The sequence below is a fragment of the Vidua macroura genome, chromosome 4 (assembly GCF_024509145.1).
Source record: "Vidua macroura isolate BioBank_ID:100142 chromosome 4, ASM2450914v1, whole genome shotgun sequence".
Classification (NCBI taxonomy): Eukaryota; Metazoa; Chordata; class Aves; order Passeriformes; family Viduidae; genus Vidua; species Vidua macroura.
This window is the reverse complement of record NC_071574.1, coordinates 15,477,137-15,497,454: the sequence shown is the minus strand read 5'-3', so window position 1 is coordinate 15,497,454 and position 20,318 is coordinate 15,477,137. Positions and strand designations below refer to the sequence as shown.

The 20,318-nt window shown below is 38.8% G+C and overlaps 1 protein-coding gene across 1 annotated transcript in view; it reads right to left on the bottom strand.

The window, feature by feature from the left end:
• Positions 1 to 20,318, bottom strand: part of TRPC3 (transient receptor potential cation channel subfamily C member 3) — a 32,939-nt gene that overhangs the window by 6,900 nt on the left and 5,721 nt on the right. Inside the window, 6 exon segments of the mRNA XM_053975760.1 lie at positions 491 to 724; positions 1,805 to 2,021; positions 4,107 to 4,271; positions 8,775 to 8,960; positions 16,792 to 17,094; positions 17,096 to 17,564. Of these exon segments, the coding sequence (XP_053831735.1) occupies positions 491 to 724; positions 1,805 to 2,021; positions 4,107 to 4,271; positions 8,775 to 8,960; positions 16,792 to 17,094; positions 17,096 to 17,564 (1,574 nt within the window).

Below are 20,318 nucleotides of genomic sequence, written 5' to 3'. Positions count from 1 at the left end.
ACCCTGTGTTTCTAAATGTGTATTTACATATGCACAAGTTCAGATTGGTTATAGTGCAATTAAGGTAACAAAACCAAGTCTGCTGTTACAATATATTGAAGTCCATCCTAAAATACACTGTCAGCAGCATTTTCATATGTTGTAAAGACAGATTAATCACACCTTTATTGACAATTTCTGCACTGCAATAAGTATTTAGTAGTTTTATTCTATTTAAACAGACCTTCACAGGGCCAGCATCCTTCCTTCAGGAGGAAATGCTGATAGATGTTTATGAACATGAATAACGCTCAAAAAACTGAACCAAAAAAAAGAGAAAGGAATCACAGCAACATTTTATCTGTTGTGCAATTAGCCAGGAATAAAATGTAACTTCCAAAAGTTGAAAATCAAGGGGGTCAAAGTTAGCTCTAGGGTAAAGAGAGGCTTCTAAATGCATCCTTCAATCTTTCCTATGTTCAGATCTGTTTGGCAGAAAAACTAAGCTCACCATAAGTAAAATATTCAATTTCTGGAGGAAGCGTGACCTCGGAGAGGTCATTCTCCTCAATGTAGTTGTCCACATACTGTTGTGCTTTTGTGGCCTGAAGGAACGCCAGGAGCCTGGCTGTGAAAGCAGCAATAAAAATGGACAGCATCCCAAAATCCAGAACATTCCATAACTGCAAGATGTATTCCCTGGGTCCTTCCAGCCACAGCTCTTTGCATTCTGACCACATCATACCTGCAACAAGAAATGAAAAAGCACAGCAATGTTTGCCAAACTGTTGTCATTTAAATTTCCTGCATTCTCCCATTTCATGGAAGTGGATGATACCAGTGGAGCAGAGATTCACTTATTTGCAGTACCACAGCATCATCACTAAGATTATTCTCTCGTGGTTTCAACAGGGTTGATCAAATAGCAAGGTATTAATTGAAATTAATTAATGGAAATACAGTTCAGACATCACCCCACAGAGAGCAGAGTAGAGCCTTGACTTTGCAGTGAAAGTATTGTGGCCAAACAACAAAACCTTTGTAATTCCAAAGGAGAAAAAATAAAGTGTGGGGAAAAAACGTCATCTTACTTTCTTGCCATTTACATTCCTAAGCCACTTCTAAATCAGGGGGTTTAATTTTTCCACAAGAACACAACTACCCAAAACCACAGATGATGAAATATAAAGGGTGCAATTATACTACTGTTTTTTCACTTTACAGAGTAAGATTCTTTTCAGCATAGAAAGTGGAATTTGGCTAGGTGTAATTCACTTTTCTTACTTAAACTTCTTCTCAGAAATTAATTTATGTGGATTTAATCCAGATCACAGCCTCACCATAACCATGAGATGTGGTTGTTGTGAATCAAGACTTTTTGCTTGATTCAAAGAGGCCTCTTAGGGAAAATAAAAACCCAACAAATAACAAAATCACAACCCCACAAACTTCTTGTTTCCCTGGCTGTGTAATTCAAAGGGGCTGCTGCTGCCATCCCAATCACACTCAGAGCAGCCACACATTGGATTGGAAAATCCCAGTCCTTGCCTTCTGTCAAATAAAGAGAATTAACTTGGAACTCCCAAAAGGCAGCATGCAAGTGATACTCACCTCCCTAAACTGACACAGTTTAGGATGAAGCAGTGCTTAAACCAGGAGATACAAGTTATTCAAAATTTGTTCTAATGCCCTGTTACCTGCCCTAAGGGTTTATTATCTGCTGCACACAGCAGCTGCATCAATGCTTTGGGACCTGGGCTTCTCTCCTCCCTTTCAGAATGTCTATCTGCAGGAAAACAGGAAGATGAAGGGGCAATATACCTACCAAGAACCCACACCATGATCAGCATTTCTGTCCAGGTGAACTGGGTGGTCTTCACCCTAAAGATCTGCTTGGGGTAATCAGTAACAGTGACATTCGGCAGCGTCGTTATGCCCTCAAATCTGTCTGAAGCATTGAACACCAGCAGGCCTAGGAAAATAATGAAGGATGCTGCATGTGCCACAAATTTCATAAAAGGGCTTCGAAGAATTCTTCCAAGCTGCAAAGGCAGAATGAAAGCAGTCACTCAGTTTTCTCAAAGAAACACCAGGCATTCCAGAAGCATAAATGGGCCCTCAGAGCTTAGGACAGCCAGAAACCTCATTCTTAAAGGATATTCTTTCAAGAGCACTCAGCTGTGATGCTTTGCCATTTCAGACAAAAGGCTCCCACAGGGAGCCTCACAGAGTATGTTGTTCTGTTAGTGAGAGGTCATGTAATTCCACAAACTCTAGATGGCAATGTTTGAGGGGAAACACTCCAAGGAATTGCAAATGTACAATGGCCATGACCAGGAAGAGTTTGTAAAGCAAACCCAGGGAAAAAAAAATTATTCAAATCTCCAACTCCAGCAAAACATTTTCCCTAACAACAAGAGTGTACTATTAACTTTTCTATAACTACAGCTATAGGAAGAATTAGTTGTTTTCTTATCTCTGTTTTCTATATTCCACCCACAGAACACATGTTCAGAGCTCTAAGTGTCAAGTAAGTACCTGTGTCTATCACAACCAATGACTGTTCCACAAAACGGACTAAGAAAAATAAGGTCAGAAATATAAGTGTTTTTTTAAAATAAATTCAGCAGGTTTAATTCACATCTGCACCTAGTAAAAGAACAAAACAGCAGCAGTAGGGGCAGTCTGTCTGCACCAGAAGAGGGGACCAGCTGCTTCCAGAAGATTACATGAGCTTCCTTATTTCAAGGAATTGTTTTCCTTGAAACTTGGGTCAGCTACTATGAACTAAGCAAACCAGCACACATTAAACTGCGCTTACAACCTGGGCAAACAATCTCAGGTTCCCTTCCTACTCCTGACCTTTAGAAAGCATTTTGTAATTGCAATATCCAACCACTGACCTGAATGTATAGCACTTTTATTTGACATGAGCACTGGGGAAAAACATCAGATGTTTCTGCTACTGGGAATTAGAGCTCAAGGACAAATGTCACTTTTCCATATTAGACACCAGCTAAAAATATATTAAGATGTTCCTATTATATGGAGCTGTGAGGAATATATTTACTAAATATATTAATGGAAAGTGACATTTCAGATGATAATGAGAGTAGCAATTACACTATTTTCATAAAGGTTTATCTTCAAAGTAAATAAATATTTAATCCAGAGAAAAGATCAGGTTCCCTTCAAATATGTAGATGAGAAAAACCTTATCCACTTTGAGATGAACTAAAAGAATTAAATATAAAAGAAACTCATATTTCTTTGCTTTACACTTGCAAAGGAAATAAAATTGAAAGATCACATTCAGCACAGGAGTACATGTACTTAAAATTTTAAAAAATGTTAATACAACAGAGAAATCTTCCTTCATCTGATATACCAAAGATCTATGAATACATCTGATTTGCAAACAATTTATGTGCTATAGACCATCAGGATTTCAAAGAAACTGCTGTTCCTTTCCTTGTGAAATCAGCAGGAAAGGTGGGAACACCCTTACACTTACGCATATTTTTAAAAAGGTAAGAGTTCACAGCTATGCTCTTTTACAAATACACCCCACTACATGGTCAGAATGATGAATTTAATTGAATTTCTGCTCTATGGTTCAGCTGGCAAACAGACCTCCTAGGGATGGGATAACAAATGTTTTACTTAAGATTAACTTCTGCATCAGTAAAGTCAACAGATGTTCTGCTAATGGTTTATATGGGAACAGCATGAGACCTTAGGATACCACCAGAGGAGACTTAATAAAGAATCTGAGTGGTGACTTTCAAAAAATCCATGTTACTAATATAATAAATTACATAGCAGATACTGTGAGGTGAGCATAACCTATGGAAATTTAAAAAAGAAAAAAAAAGCTCTCAGAGAAGGTTATTTTTCTTTCCTTCAGTTTAATGTTAATTTATATTCAATGCTTAATCATTGTGGTCCCTCTTTACAGTGCAAATAACAAAAAACCCCTTAGCATCTTTTGGCACAAGGTTAAAGATTGCTAAAAATATCATTAATTATTTAAAATTTGGAAGCAGCAGAAGTTGCATGTTGACTGCCAGGAAAGGAAAAGCAGCTCTGAGAAGAGCACAAGACACATAATTTATAAAATTCAGTACCCTGCTACATGGTGCAATCCAATAACCAATAGCTAGAAAGGGAAGGCCCAATGCCACAACCAGCACCACCAGACACTTGATAGCTATGGTCTGCTCCCGTAATCCTGAGAGATTTTCATACCAGATTGTCAGTAGCTGTTGCTGACAGTTTGGATGGGCCACAAACTGCAAAGAAAAGGGAAAAGAAAGAAAAAACAAGACATGCTGTCATTAATAAGAAGAATTACATAACTGCCACATGCACAATTGCAATCACCTGAAGGTCTAAATTAACACCAGATATTTAAGAACCATGGCTTTTTTCTCATTGCCTTTACAACAAAGGTTAATAAATAAAAAAGAAACTGCCACATCACAAGAACATGTGGGACACCATTTAAGCACAAGGGTGAGCAGCCTGGTTTTCACAGCAATTTGAAGAAATCTGGTAATACACTTATCAATAACTAGTGAATCAGAATAAAGAAGGCTAGGTGTTTCACAAAAAAAAGGTTTGAAAATAAATCTGATAACTGATAATTTGTGTTGGGTTAAGAGTGAGATTTGATATCAGTTGGTTATACTCTGGAAAAAAGAATGAAAATACTGTAAACCTTGGATACCCACTTTATTATCCCTTGTACTCTTCAGAGATCATTATGTACTACATACACTGTTGTTTGCCAGGTCTTGCTTGCAAAACTCTATTAATATTCCAAATCTCATTAAAAAGTGCATAGAGTAGTACAACAGGACAGACTTCTTAAAGAAAATCAAATTAAATCATTGGCAATGAAAACAGGGAACCTTAAACCTCTCAAGAAGAGCAATCTGAAACTGCTGCATGAACTTTAAAAAGGGAGGCAATCTTCATACTTTAATCTACTTTGCTGTAAAATTAAAGTCCCTAAGCATTTTGATGCGTGATGCATTAAGCAGTTACTTCACATATTAATGTGGTTTGTACATAAAGTGGAGTGGCCAAGAGAAATAAATAAAGAGATTGTAAAAAAGTTCTTTAAGAAATTAATGTCAACTCTGACTGCTTCTGTTCTTTTTATTAGGCTGTCACCTTTGCAGCTTATGTACCATAAAAACTGCCAGCCTGGCCCATTTGAGAAGAAGAGATTGGTTTTTTGTGTGTTTGTGCATTCTGACATATGCCCCCAGCCTCTTCTTTTGCCAAGATAAATTTCATTGTCAACTCAGGACATCAAAGGGACAAATCCCACAACAGATTAACTATGGACAAAGGCAGGAAAGTAAATAATTATTTCAAATTACAAAGACATTTTTAAAATCAGGCTTAAAACTGTAGGGAAGAAACACCCACATCATTCCTTCTGTTACCATGGGGAATGGGAAGAAACAGTAAAGGAGCTTTAAGGGAAGTTTAGCCAGGGCTGGGAATCAGCCCATGGGCCCTGTGGCACCTCATCCAGAGCTCTGTGCTGGTTTATTCTCCTATCTATCAGTATTTTGATCTGACACTAAGAGGAGATCTGCTATAATTAAAAAAAAAAAAAAAAAAAAAAAAAAAAAGAAGACTTAGAGACTTAGTGAATAAGATGCCAAGAGTTATGGGCAAGATCTTCTCTGGCAGTGAGTCTAAAGGCTCTTGAGATAATCTTAGCGACTTATTTAACTGCTGGCAACTGCACAATGTGCACCACTTCCAAGCCCTTGGAGCGAGTTGTGTCACTTCTCATCCATAAAAGCTCTGAAATTCATCCCTCCTCTCTCAGTCTTTACTGAACTATTTCAGCTTATGATTGCATTTGTTTTATTTTCAGCAACTTTTAACTATGCCCACCCCTGTGGCGTGTGTGTCTGTATTACCTGTATTTGTCTGCAGCTCTATCTCCTCCAAGGACAGTAGGTTCACATCACATTTTACCTACTGCTCACATCATCCTACAACCTTCTTCTTCCTGCATTTCTCCTCTCACTCTATTTTCCATGCAGTTTCTCATTTTTCATTACATATGTTGAACTTATTATCACATGTATCTAATACTCTCATCTCCAAGCAGAACCTCAGTGAACAAATACAATGCATGAGAATAGTATCTGGTCACTTAAAGAAAAAATATCCCAATTTTAATGTAGCTGCTTTTCCAAGCATAATTGACAGTAACACTTCTGATGTTTTCAGTTTCATGACTGTGAACCAAGTCATCAGTATGTAAATATTTTTCTGTATGACTCAGAGTGATTATGTTATTTATTTCTGTCATCATAATGGCTGGGTTTAGATGGAGCAAGAACAAATCCTGGCACACTCTGATACACTAACACACAAAATACAAAGAATTTTGCATCTTCTTTCTTATCTATCACTTGAACACTTCAGGGTTTGAAACTTAACTCCTGTGATTTTATTTCAGCTCTTATTGATTTCACTTGGAAATTCCATTTGATTTTTGTCTCGGCAAGAACTGCATATTAGTTGGTCCAGTGTCAGCTCTTCTCTGGAATTTTGTTGGCAATCTAAAGACAGAGTTGAGACACAAAACTAAAAACATTAATTCAGCATACAGAGCAAGATTAATTTGTTTTCTTTATTTTCTTTTTCCTCCCTTAATTCCCTTAGTCCTTCTCTATTGGGGCTGCAGTTTCAGTCTGAACCTTAGCTTCAAAATCACATAATGTTTAAAAGATGGGCTCCAATTTGGTGCAGAACCTAGGGCATTAAGTGCAAGAGTTTCATTAGTAATAGAATTAAAAACTCCCTTTCCCTAACAGTGAGATTCTGAGCACATTTGCTACTTGTCTTATCTTTTTTTCCTGCCTCTCCTCCCTCTGGGTGGGGCATAGGCTCATAATTATTTCATGGACCTGCTGCTCTGTTTGGCTGCACTACTGGCAACAAGGAACTGACCTTGATGGACCTGACCTGGAAGCACAGCTAGACACACAGAAAGCTAAGGAAATAGGCCACATGCTTGTCTGCTTCCTATGGTGAGAGGGTTGAAGTAGTCCCATGTAGTCCCATGAAGTAGTCCCTGGAGTTCCCACATCTGAATCTGTTCCAGTCAGGATATCACTAGAATCTGTCACAGCTCTGACAGCAAATCCCAGCATGAAAGGACCGCCATGGCAGAGACATTTCCCTCCTTGCCATGCCCTGTGTAATGGCCACTTACAGGGAACTGCACATGTATGAACATGGTAACAACTCTACAACATCTATTTCCTCCCAACAAGATCATTCCTCTTGTAGGTTCTGAACTGTATTTGTCATGAACTGCAGCCAGCACTCTGAGTTTCTCTCTTGCAAAAGAAGAGAACAAGTTTGCTATGAGGAATTATCTTTTTTTTTTCATTATTTAGATTTCTGCTATTCTTAACAGATCTGTGTGGCCCTTTGCTCAGTAGTGAATTTCATCAGCGACAACAAACTCATAAAAGAAAACCACAGCCTTCAATGTGAAAGCTGAGACATGACCATCAACAAAGTTTTGGTACACATTAAACTGCAATAGCATAAAGAAGTATCTATTTAGACACTAAAGCATGCTTATGCACTTTGATTTTTTCCCCCCTGTTCCAGTCTTTTAAATTAATTTAATGCTTGTATATTTTTACCTTGATTTTTGGTAATTAATATGCATTTATCTGCTGTAGACCAATCCTTTACTAGAAATGATGATTTGCTGCTTGGAATATGTGTTTACAATTTTTATTATCAATCTTTTGGGGCCATCATAAACACCAGCAATCCCCAGTTGCTCTGGCAGGGTCCTTACAATATGTTTTATATGGCAGATTGGCTCAAGAGGTGGCCACAGAACACAGCGTTATTTATTCTGAGAGACACAAGGCTTCTTGTGGAGATGATGAAACTATAATGGCTGTAAGGAATGGAAGTGATGCTAATCACACAAAAAGGTAGTTGTAAATAATACATAGGCACTGCTGTACTTCCTGGCTTTTCTCACAACAGGGCACAGTATTAACTATTTTCTTTGCTAGCCTAAGTGGCATCTTGAGGAGAACAACATAGCTACAATGAAAGGATATATATTTATGTCAAATATGTGATGCATATCTCCATTTTTCAACACATAACATTAATTCACAAACTACAAACTACTCTGAGAGAGGCATCTCCTGAAAACGCTTGCCAAAACATCAATAAACACAGGTACAAGGTGAAGAACTGAAATTAATAGACCAAGCAGCCACAGACACATTCCATGCATTTCCAGGGCTGAGTTTTAAAATATTTTTAAAGGAACAAGCATGGTAAATCATGTGGAATTTCTCACTATGACACAGTTGCAGATGAGTTACTTATGGGTTGAAACCAACATTTTCACCAACACAGCCTTCTCTTTGTAGTAGATATTATTGCATTGACTGACAGGAAGACACAGCCTGAGTGCCACTGAGTGAAAATCTGGCTCTACTAAAGTACTTTTTGGGTTAATCAGGAGAAGGATCTGACCAACTGTGCAAAGCCTGGCTAGCACACCTCATTTATGTCATTACAATCTCCTGCCACTTCTCAGCGGTGGGAAGTAGATTAAACTAAACTCCTTCATTACAGCCCCCTTCTGCCTTGTGAGAGTCTTGATTACTCACCCCATGTCTCAGTTGTGCATCTGACCATGGGTTCACAACACCTGCAGAAGGAGGAGGTGCACTGGCCTCCTGCCACAGTGCCTGAGAGCTGTGAGGAGTTACCTTTTTGACTTCGTACTTAATGGCCAGCTTCACGCGGCTCAGGGACGCTCGGTGCCTCTGTGCTTCTACTGGCTCCGCGTTCAGATCCCCATTCAGAATGGCCTCCACCTCTTCTGAGTCCCGGCACAGATCCAGGACACCAACCACAAAGTCCTTGCACTGCATGGACAGCTTGCGATAGTCATTCTGGAACAGGAGGGGGACAGAAAATGGCCCGTGACAAATGTGCTTAAGAGTCAATGGTGAGGAAAAAAGGACCTGTACAAGTTGATAAAAGTGAAGTGTTTGATTTTTACTGTGTCAAGTTTGGAGTGTATCAGGTATTATAGAATTTTCATACAGTAGAATCATTCATCCTCTGACACAAGGTGAACACCTAAGAGCAGCTGTTTAGCAGAGCATGGGAACTTGAGAATATGTACCATTATATAAAAATAACCTGGATGGGCAACAAGGGCCAGCTGAAAATATAAGAATTTCACAAACAAAGCAGGACCAGGACTATCAAAAAAGTAACCTCACTCTTGCAAAAATTTGCTGAAAACTAATGAAATAATTGAGGCTACATGTCTTTCAGGCTCTGAGGCTACAAATATCTTTCAGCTCTTTCTACACTGCTGAAGTGGCTGATTACTCATTACTCTGATGTACACCAGGTACATTTCTCCCTTTTACCTTTCCCACCTTCTGCTTCCCACCTTCCCTTGGAACATCTCATACCCAACAATTGGCACAGTGGGTTACAAAGTAGCTGCATAGAGTAACTGCAAGACAAATTTGGACACCAACCTTGTGGGCAAAATACCCCAAATTTCATGTAAGAGTGCTCTGGAAAGAACAGGAGAATTCATCTTTCATACCTGTTCAGACTTTCCAAGGACTATCATATATGTCAACATCAAATATTTGCCTCTCTCTAATCTTCTTCCTCCTCTGACAAAACGTTTGTGGCTGCATTTCAGAATTTTTAGCTAACTCTGTAAAGCATAACTGTCTGAAATTTTGCCTGTACTTTTGTTTACACTTGTAAATGTCTCCCACCACCTCTGTGACATTACCTATAAACTCTTATCTTGATCTCTGCTTCAGCAGAAACCTCAGTCTTCATTTTTGTGTCCATGTCCTCTCAGACAGATTCCTAGAAGTTCCATATCTGAGATATGATCCCTGATTTCCTCACATGAGGCTACAGCTGGAGGAGGAAACTTGACTGAATCTGCCAATTTTACCTTCAGTGTCCAACTAGAAACAGCACAACCACCTTTTTCAATTACTCCATAGCTTTTCTTAATTTTTTTTTCCTCTGCCAGGCCACCAAAACACTCATTTGAGCCCTCTGCCTCTCCATTTTTTGTGCTGCACTGTTCATTTCCAGACACTGCCTTTTCAAAATCACTTTTTGAGGGTGCAAAATTTCCCTTAGAGGTGCCTGTCTTCTCAAAAATGTTTCCTTACTGCTTCTGCCCTCATAATTTTCTCACTTATTCTTTTTTTTCCCCCTGAAAACCTCATTTTTTCCTCCTTTCCTAAGTAATTTTACCTCCTCGTACTGGTAGTTCTGCTAAATTTTCAACTTAGCATCTATACAATGAGACAGAGAAACTAAGGTGTTCTCAGCAGTTTCAAATTATTTAGGGAAATGATGGGAAAAGAGGCTGCATAGGGTAAGTGCAAGAATCAGCCATCATTCAGATATTAATCAAAACATTACTGGAGACAAACAAATACTCCTAGAAGTTGTGTTATTACACAAGACTAACATCTCTGATACAGACTTGGAAACAACCAGTCCTAATCATAGACCTTAAACAGGATCTTGTTATTTCCTTTGGTCATAGAGGACAAATTAATTCAGTTGTCAGTGAAGCAACAGGATGTAAGGTTATTTTAGACTTGTTTCTGGTAATCAAGGAGAACAGGACAGAAGAGCCAATTATAAAAATAATACTGGGATGTGTGATTAAATTCAGTGAAGGGATAAGCAAGCTTATGTATGACCAAGATTTAGGACTTTGAAAAAGGCGAAGTCTCATAAAAAAGCTAATCAAGGGAGTGAAATATACTTGCCAGCATGTATATGTAACTGTATATGCATGGAGGTCTGAAGGCAGATAGAGCTTTTACATGAAATGTGATTAGATCTCAGACACTACAAAGATAAAAACCTTGCAAAAGAAGACTCCAGGATGGTGGCTAGAAAATAGCAGCAGTCAAAAAAAAAAAAAAAAAAAAAAAAGAAGAACAAAGAGGAACAGTCTTTCATGACAGCCTAGTCAAGAAAGAGCTTCATCACAGAGGCCAAAACTCTAAGTATAACTGCTAGAATTCAGGTTATGGAGAATATTAAGCAAAGCACCACAAGGTGACACAATGTAAAAAGAAAATGGGGATTTTATTCACTGAAGGAAAAGGAGTGACTGAAGACAATCTAATAAAGCTCAAAACAATACCATGCCTTCAGTTTATTCAAGTCCTATGTTGTTTATATTTTTTCCACAAAAGAATTCCTAAATATTGGTAAGAATTTGAACACTGTTCCTTAAGCATTTAACTTCAAGCAAGAGTTGCTTACACATTTCACTATAGCTAAAGGAAGTATTTACTAAAGGAGGTGGCTGAGCAAAAGCCATGAAAATCATCAGACACAGCTTAACACTAACTCAACAGGAATAAGACTGATAATCAACTTTTCTCTAGCAGTCCAAAGTAACTGTAAATCCGCTGTTCTAAGTGCATGGGAGGATACTCTTCCTGCAGTGACTTCAGTAATAATACAACATAACTAAAAGAGAAACTACATTCTTTTTCACCTGAATTTACAGGCACTTTTAACTTTACCAAGAAAAGTATTGGTTTTACTATTATTTGTATCTAACCTACAGTCTAAAGTGATATCTTATTAAGTTGTCATAAAGTTTAGTTTAGATGGTTTTGTATTATTCAAGTGCTTTATGACATAACACAACCCAAATTTTGTCCTTGTATGAATGAGCATGGGCTGTCCAGTTGCAGGGAGAGGCTTCAATTACAAAGTGTTTTCTCATTCTTTTGCTAACTGTGAAGAAATAGAAGAGGAAATAGTAAATTTCTAATACTTAGGAAATAACAAGAGTTATTTCCATGCTTTGCATGTTTGCCTACCACAAGAGTTACCCAGATTTCTTCCAATAGCAGGAGAATAACAGTAGAGACATGACATGTTTCTTCATTGGTAGATGCAGCATTAGCTTATAAAAATTCTGCTTATTGCCAGATAAGATTAATGATATAATGGATGAGTTTTTATTCTGTCAAATTTAAGGATTAAATACAGCCTACATTATTCACAAATGCTTTTATGAGAACTGAAAACCAGTATGTGCATTCTTAATATCCCACTCTGGCTATGAATCTTATAGCAGGAAAACTTGTCAGATTTCCCTCTCCAGGTCTTTATTTACCTATGTATTAGCAAATCAAATTTATCCCAGTCTATCTGATTGCTTTACAGAATTAAATAGACAAACTATCTGATTCTCAAACAACCTTCTACCTCTAGGGTGTTTTGTGAATATCAGAAATTTTAATCTATGGTCCCAGTCATCCAAATCACCTCTGCTCACTCCTGAAAACACACAAATTAAGCCAGCAGATCAACACTAACAGTTGCACAAAGATCTTTGTAACATCAAAAAGTATCAGCCTGCACTTTGCATTTCCCAGGTTTCGCAGGTGACTCCAGCACATTCAGGGCAACTGATGACGACTGGAATTGCAAAGCTGCATCTCACAAGCAGTTTCAGAGGACTCTGACACACATCAAAAGCTGGATATCAGCCTGCCCAAGTTTACGTGCTCTGCTCTCACTCATAACATCAAGCACTGCCCTGTGAATTCATCTGGAGTCTTGACAAAGAACGTATCGGTCTGTGTGCAAAGAACGAAGCACACGTAGAGAAAACCTTCACTCAAGATTTGTAACAACTGCAAAGGAAATTTATGCTGAGCCATCACATGCTGTCAAGCAGAATGTAGGGATCTGTGTTCTTTTAGAGGAGCCACACTCCTGCAAGCACCAAAGCTCACGAGCAATGCACAACTAATTCACAGTCATTATACTGAATCATAAATTTATGTTATTATCTGGTAAACGGCCACTTTGAAATCATATATATGGTGAGTTTGCACATGTAACTGTATATACAAAGAAAGCACATAATTGCACTAATAGTTATGGATCTGGGCCCCATTCTTTCAAAAGCTGGGCCTAAACCTAGATCAAGCTTCAACACTCTTTGTTAGTTCAGCTGAGATAACACTATGTAAATTTACTTGGAACACTGACAGATTCTGCTTTTAGATGCACGTCCACATCTTCCGTTGGTTCAGTAGGAGCTTTTAGAAAAACTGGGAACAGGGATTTATCCTATAGAAAGCAGGACTGCAACCTTTTTGATCCTTGCCAGAGCAATTTCAGCTGGGAGAACTGAGCTTGCTTACACAGGACAGTATTTAGTTGAAAGCTGGTATAAAGAGATAACCACGGGGCTTTTTAGATACCTTGTCCTCTCTCTTCCTATGGTGACTCCAAAGGAAAGCTCTATCAGTTGTTCTAACTGCTAGAAATCCTCCCTTTCCTGGGCAGTAACAGCTTTAAAGTTCTCAGGGAGGAGGGTGAATATCAATTAACTTTAGTAACCCAACCCTGACACTCCCCAAGCCAAGCTGCAGTGGCCATGGTCTACTAAAAATAGGAGAACAGGAAAACATAAAAATTGGAAATATTTGTATTGCAAAGTATTTTTGTGGTGCTACACAAAGGAAAGGAAGAGATAATTCTCCAACTATGTTAATGGTGACTTTTTACATTAACACAAGAAACAGTTCCAGTTTTTACAATTTGGTAGCATTCCTGACCGAGATCAAACTGAAATTCCTGATGTCATCTGAAATCCTGCAGGCAATCTTTGGAATTAGGAGACATGGGGGACTAGGAACACCAAGTAAAGTCAGGGAAATACTGTACTCCCTGCCCTGGCCATGAGAGAAATGAATAGAGGAATACATGGGAAGAAGACAAGTGGATGCAAAGATCAAAAAGGAGTAAGATCATCAAGAAGAAATAAATATAATAGATGAAGAGCAAAAGAACAAACAGCAGGTTGAAACAAGGATTTCACAAATGGAAGTAAGGAAGCTTGTAGATTAAAGGACTAGAATGAAATGATCTATGGGGCTCCAGTTTCTTAATCTATTTTTATTAATTTTCAGGGGTTTTTTTTTTGTTTTGTTTTTTTTTGTTTTTTTTTTTGTTTTTTTTTTTTTTTTTGTTTGGTTTTTTTTTGTTAGGTGTCTTGCATATTTACAAGAAAAATCAGGGCTCTCTGGTTTCTTTGAATCCTTTCTCCTTACTTCTAAAAGGAAAATAAAACAAAATCCTAAAAATCAGTGTAATTAATCAGGTTTTCTTGAGGAACTGACTGTCATGAAAGAATGGCCTAAGTCACCTTCCCACATTTCTAATTTACTCGTGCAAACCCTGGTTTGTGCATTAGGATTTCTTGGTGTAAATGATAAGCAAGAGAGGCAGACTGGACTTTGCATATGCAATGGATGTTAGGTTCAATTTAACAAGCATTTACCAGGAGCCTTGGCCCTCAGGTGTTTTTAAACAGGTTTAACCTATGCTCTTTCTCTGTGGGAAAACCACCCAGAACAGTATTTTCTGTAGGAGTGCTCTGTATCCTGGAAGCGGAGCATGCACAGGAAACATCATGGGCCTTAATATTCCATAGATACTGAGAATAAATAATGATTTAAATAGATTTGTCCATATCTTTGTTGTGAGGGAGATGAAGTATTTTGCCCATTTTTCTCCACCCTGAAACAGTTCTGCTCAGTGCTGTGCTACAGATTGAATTTGAGTGGAATACTTGAGCATTTCCAGTGATGATCCTAGAGGAGAGTGCAGCAGAAGTCTGCAGGAATGCAAATGCTGGATTAGAAGCCTTCTCCTCTGGGATGTGACAAAGCACACAACTTATCAGCCAAACACTTTCAGATGACAGCTCTGTAGGGAAGAAAGCACTGAAAAGGGAGTTACAGATGGGAGGAACTCCAGGGAAACACTCAGCTCTCCTATCAGGCTTGATGGAAACAGAAGGAAAAAAAAGAGATGAGTGACATCAATGAGGAGAGTAATTACTTCACTGGAATGTTTTGATGTTGATGAGAAGCTGGAATTTCCATGTCAGCAAAGAGTCAGGAACAATTTTTACTGTAGATGCCAAAGCTGAATCATCTGATACACCTGGCAAGGTTAGTAGCCATGTAAGTGCTATCCAAAAACACTGAATTATGTGAAAATAGTGATTTTCTTGGGGTTTTAGGCATCCCAAAATAGGAGGGAATTACCATTTTGAAAACTGAAATAATTTTTTTAAGCTGTGGTTTGAAATGAGAAGCTCAATCAAAAAACTTCACCTTTTCTGCTCCAAAATTTCAAGCTACTTGTTTTTCTAATGAAATCTGTATGCACAGTATTAGTGCCTGTGAGATAGGAGTCTCCCATGAATTTCTATTTCCACTGTAATTTTTCTATGCAATTCTAATGATCTACATTTGCCCAACAAAACCACAATGCAGCTTGCCCTAATTTAGCTTTTGGTGGCAGGGTAGCTTTTCCTCCAAGGAAAAAGAAAAATCGGACATTTTCCCCCCGAATAAATACATTGAGGAAATATTCAATTAATTTGCCAGGTTACACAATACACAGCATGGTATGAGTGAGTTCCTTCAGCAAAGAAAGGGGAGGAAGGGTTTAAGTTGAATTTTACACTTCATCAGTGTGTGTTATAATACATTCTTCATAATTAATGTATTATAACACCTTCTCACCACTGAAAATTTATTTTTAAATACTATTTTAACTCACTCAGCTGAATATGGACCTATTCTTTCTCAGGAATTTTCTTCCTTTTCTTTTAAATTTCACTTTGTTAATTTCTGTCTGTCTTTCTCCAGCTTGTTGTGTATTCCTTCTGAGTACTCCACAGGGTAAGCAGTGTTTGCTGCTGTTTGGAGAGGTTAATGCATCTTTTGTCTCTCTCAGATAATTTTTGAAGATATTAAATGAGCAAGTGGTACCCAACACTGGCCTTGCAGAACCCCAATAAAGTTGCTGCTACACCAAGAGACAATGCTGTGAATATCTCTACCCACTGAGAGCAATCTGTCATTCCCCAAGCCAAGCTCTTCTCATTACAAGCAGTCTACTGGGGTTTGATACTTGATGGGGTTTGGCTGCAGGGGGAGAAGAGTGGACAAGAGGAAAAGTATCTGCTATGGTCCTTTTCAAGGTATCCAACTGAACAGAAAAATAATTTTAAAAAGCACTGGGCAACACTTAACTAAGCCATTAATTGTCTGAGGGAGAAGCTGAAATATATAAAGAAGTTAGGGCATTGAAATAAAAAACTAGGTAGAGCTGAAAACGAGGTAAGAGGACAAACATCTGTAAGCAGTCTAATATCTGGTTTTGAACATGTGACATTCCTAAAAGGTGCATCCAAAAAAAAATCCACTTTGGGTATTCTTAACAGTTTGGAGATATCAGTCAAAATCGGTACAAATTAAGAAGAGGGAATAAGGTCAGTGCTGCAGTGGCCCCAAGAAAAGCAAAATGTTTCTGCTTTTTGCACTTATATTACTCAGCATTTGTAACTAAGAACAATCCTTGTGTGCTGCAGCAATCAGAATTGTTTTCTGTCTGCTGCAAGGTTATCAGAACCTTGCACACTTTTTCCAGTTTCTAATTTTACCAATTTTCTCCAAACATAGCAGGTGCAAAAGCAATTTCATTTCATTAAAAATTCCTTCTAAAGGCTTATGTATCAAGACTAAAAGAGACAATAAGATGAGAGTATTTGTAATTGAAAAAGTAAAAGCACAGGGAATCATTTCAGCATCTAAGGACAACATGAAGTAGCAGCAACTTTAAAACAATGACAAAGACAGAAAAACACAAAAACACCATTACCTTGAATTCTTTTTCAATGTTGGCCAACTTGGCAAGTTCATTGCTGAGTTCGAGAGCAGTGAGCACTGGATCTTCGCTGGACAGGGACAGATAAGCCGGACTGGCCAGTCCTTTGTACGCATTTATTCTTGACCTAGAGTGACTGAAAGAATCATGTTTTTGCTTCTCTGTACAGTCATTACATTTGCAGAAATAATCATGAGGCCTTTCTATCCTTGCTCCTTTCATCAACAGCATGTGCACGACTTCGTATTTTTGGCAGTGAGCGGCTAAAATTATAGGAGTGATGTCTGGAGAAAAGCGGGGTACCGTCTTCGTCATAGGAATAAAAATCATCATCCTGGAGCTCCTGCTCACAAGGGCTCAGAGTCAGTCGCTTATTTACTGAAAACCCAGGATGATTCAAAATTGCTTCCACTATCCTAATGTAACCCTTGCTGATTGCGAGCAGCAGGGCATCTCCAATCCGTGCCAAGTTCTCTTTTTTTAACAGAAGCTCTGTCACTTCCAAATGTTCATTCCCCACAGCAAGCTGCAAGGCATTTTGGCCCATGTAGTCAACGCAGTTGACATTCAGTGTCTTTGACTCCTCCAGCATTTTGCGCACCACGGGGATGTTTCCGTATTCGGCAGCATCCAAGAATCGCTCCTCCTCGGCCGTCAGGCTCATGCCCCTGTTGTTGAACATGAAGGCCGGGCCCCGAATGGCCTGTCGCCTTCCCTTCTCCCTCATCATGGTCATACGCCTCAGGGATGGGCTCTCTTCGATGTACCTAAGGAGAAAACAAGGAAAAGGTAACAAATTTTCACTATGGTGGTAATTTGTAACTTCCCATCCTATGGCTGCAACAACTTATTTTCTCCCTTCTCCTTTGCCCATTTCCTGACAAGCAGTATCCTGTATTGGGATCGCTCTTGCTTGTCTGCAATCTAAAGGCACTCAACAGGCTTAATGCTTTGGGCCACTGCTATTCTCTTAGCATGGCCAATATTTATCAACATTTTTCATTTCTTTTAAGACATCGCTCCTCTTCAGAAATCCCTCCCATATATAAAATGAAAACTCATCTACTATACTGCTTTCAGTCGTAATTAATATTACCCATCACAGGCATTCAAGCTGATGGTATAAGTAAGGCAATATTTAATGCTTACCATGTTGTAGATCACATAAAAGTGAGGCGGAAACACATTTTCTTCAGGATGTCTTGCCAAACAACACGTGATGAAGCCTGATCACAGCTTCTCATGTTACTACTAGAAACGTTAAACCTGGAAGCTTCTACTCACAAGTCACTTTGGCCAAATTACGGATTTTTGGAAAACAATACTACATACACATTCAGCAGACTTTCTGCAACTAAACTGCTCACAGGTTCCAGATACCAGGAATCATCCAGTACAGACTGGGATCAGCTCTCACTCCAGTGGACTCCTGCAATGCTGTGAATTGTGTTGGGCCTGTTTCTACATTACCCATTTCAGGAACTGAAAGGGTCTGTGTCTACATTCTTGTACCATAATTAAAAAAAAAAAAAAAAAAAAAAAAAAAAAAAAAAAAAAGGAAAGTCAAAGAGTTAAAGAATGAAAACTGGGATAACTACTGTACTAGAAAGAGGAAACACAGGTGTAGGAAAGTGAGATGTTTTAAAGGAAAATGAGAACCAGGGAACCCATGAATTCTCCACAGAAATCGGTAGCAAAAGAAGAAAGAGGGAGGAAAGAGAAGGGTAACAGCTGTAACAGGTGAAAAGAATGGGTGAGCAAGATAATTTGGCAAACACAAAAACTGAAATTATGAACCAGTGAATGTACTGAGAGAACAGACAGATTGGATGCTGAGCTGGATCTAGCAAGGCAAGGACACAAGAGAGGGGTGGGGAGGTCCAGAGCAGTGAGACTGGATAGAAATTGCAAAGAGAAGGGACCTAGGATTAGAGGCTGAGGAACAGACACTGCCTAGCTGGAGAAAACTACAGCAGGAGACAACTGCCTGGCAAGGTCTGAAACAACAGAATGGATGGGATCAGGCTACAGTCGTCACAGCTGGGGGAAGAACAGAAGCATTGTGCCTGCCAGAGCAGAGGCCAAAGGCCTGAAAATGTACTCAGGATACCCTAACCTTCCTTCACCGCCATCTGCACATAAATACGAAACCAGTCAGCAATCTTCCTTGCCTTTTCTAGTCCAGCTCAACAGTGAGGGGTAGCCTCCAGCTGCTATCAGTTAATCCAGTAGCTCAAGGACTAGAGATCACTTGAGATTATTTGATGGGCATGGAGACACCAAGTGCTGCTGATAAACAATATGACTTAATGGAGGGTGTGCTTTGAATACATATAACACATCATATATATATATATATATATATATATATATATATATATATATATATATGTATGTATGTATATATATATATATGTACACAGAATGCATAGAGATAAAGAGATCTTTCAAGTTCCAAATTTGTGTCTTAGGTCCTATGTGCCTCTGTTCCTCATCTTTAGAAAAAAAGAACAAGTGGCTCCCATCTTACAGGAGCATTGTGAATTTTTTTTTTTTTTTTTCACTTTGCTGAAGAACTCAGACACAGGAGTAAAAGGCCAGATGGAAAAACTGAAAAGGAAATCAATCCTTCTACCCTCAGTGCATTAGAAGAGATGTGAGTCCATGTAATAAATGCCAAGGGCAAACCAAAATATTAAACAGCCCTTTTTAAGCAAACCCTGTCAGTCTGCAAAAAGGACAGAACCAAGGGAAAAATGCCACATGCACCTTTGGGCATGCAAGGGCTCTGTATAAAGTGGACACAGCTGCATGGGCAGCTTTGGAAGGTAAACATCCAAACTGATGCAGGTTCAAATCCACAGAGAAACAGCCTCCTAAGCTGGTGGGGGTCATTTTTTGTGGGTGTGATCTCTCAGCGATGAGCTTTGCTCTGTTGACACTGCACAAAATATGTCCGCTGCCATCACTGGATGCAGCACTGCCAGCCTAGGAGATCTCATTGGGCATAACTAATTCCATTAGTAAGGATAGGCCTGCCCTTCCAGCTATCTACATCAAAATGTACAATCTTAATCACTTTATCACAGCTACAAACATCCTAAAACCCAGTCCAAGCCCTGAACATTTCAGTGAACACAAATGGGCAGCTCAGTTGCACATCAAGCAAAGAGACTGTGAAACTCATTAGCAAGGGCAGGTCTCTCCTGGGATGAAGCATTTGATCTTTTTACCTTGTTATCTGTGGCTGGCATTTCTGGACTACCTGAAATAGCCTGAGTGTCACCACAGTATAAGCAATACTAACTACTATTCACTTTTTGAAAGATGTGGCAAAACTGCTCTGGCAAACATGACATGATCCATTCTTACCTTTTTTTTTTTTTTTTTCCATTTCTGTACCACTTTCTTTAAATCTATAAAAAGGGCTGCATAACAGAGAGTATTTGTAACTCTGTTAAACACAGAATTGATTTAACGTCTTAAACCTCAGGCATATTTCCCACTTAGGAGTACTCAGA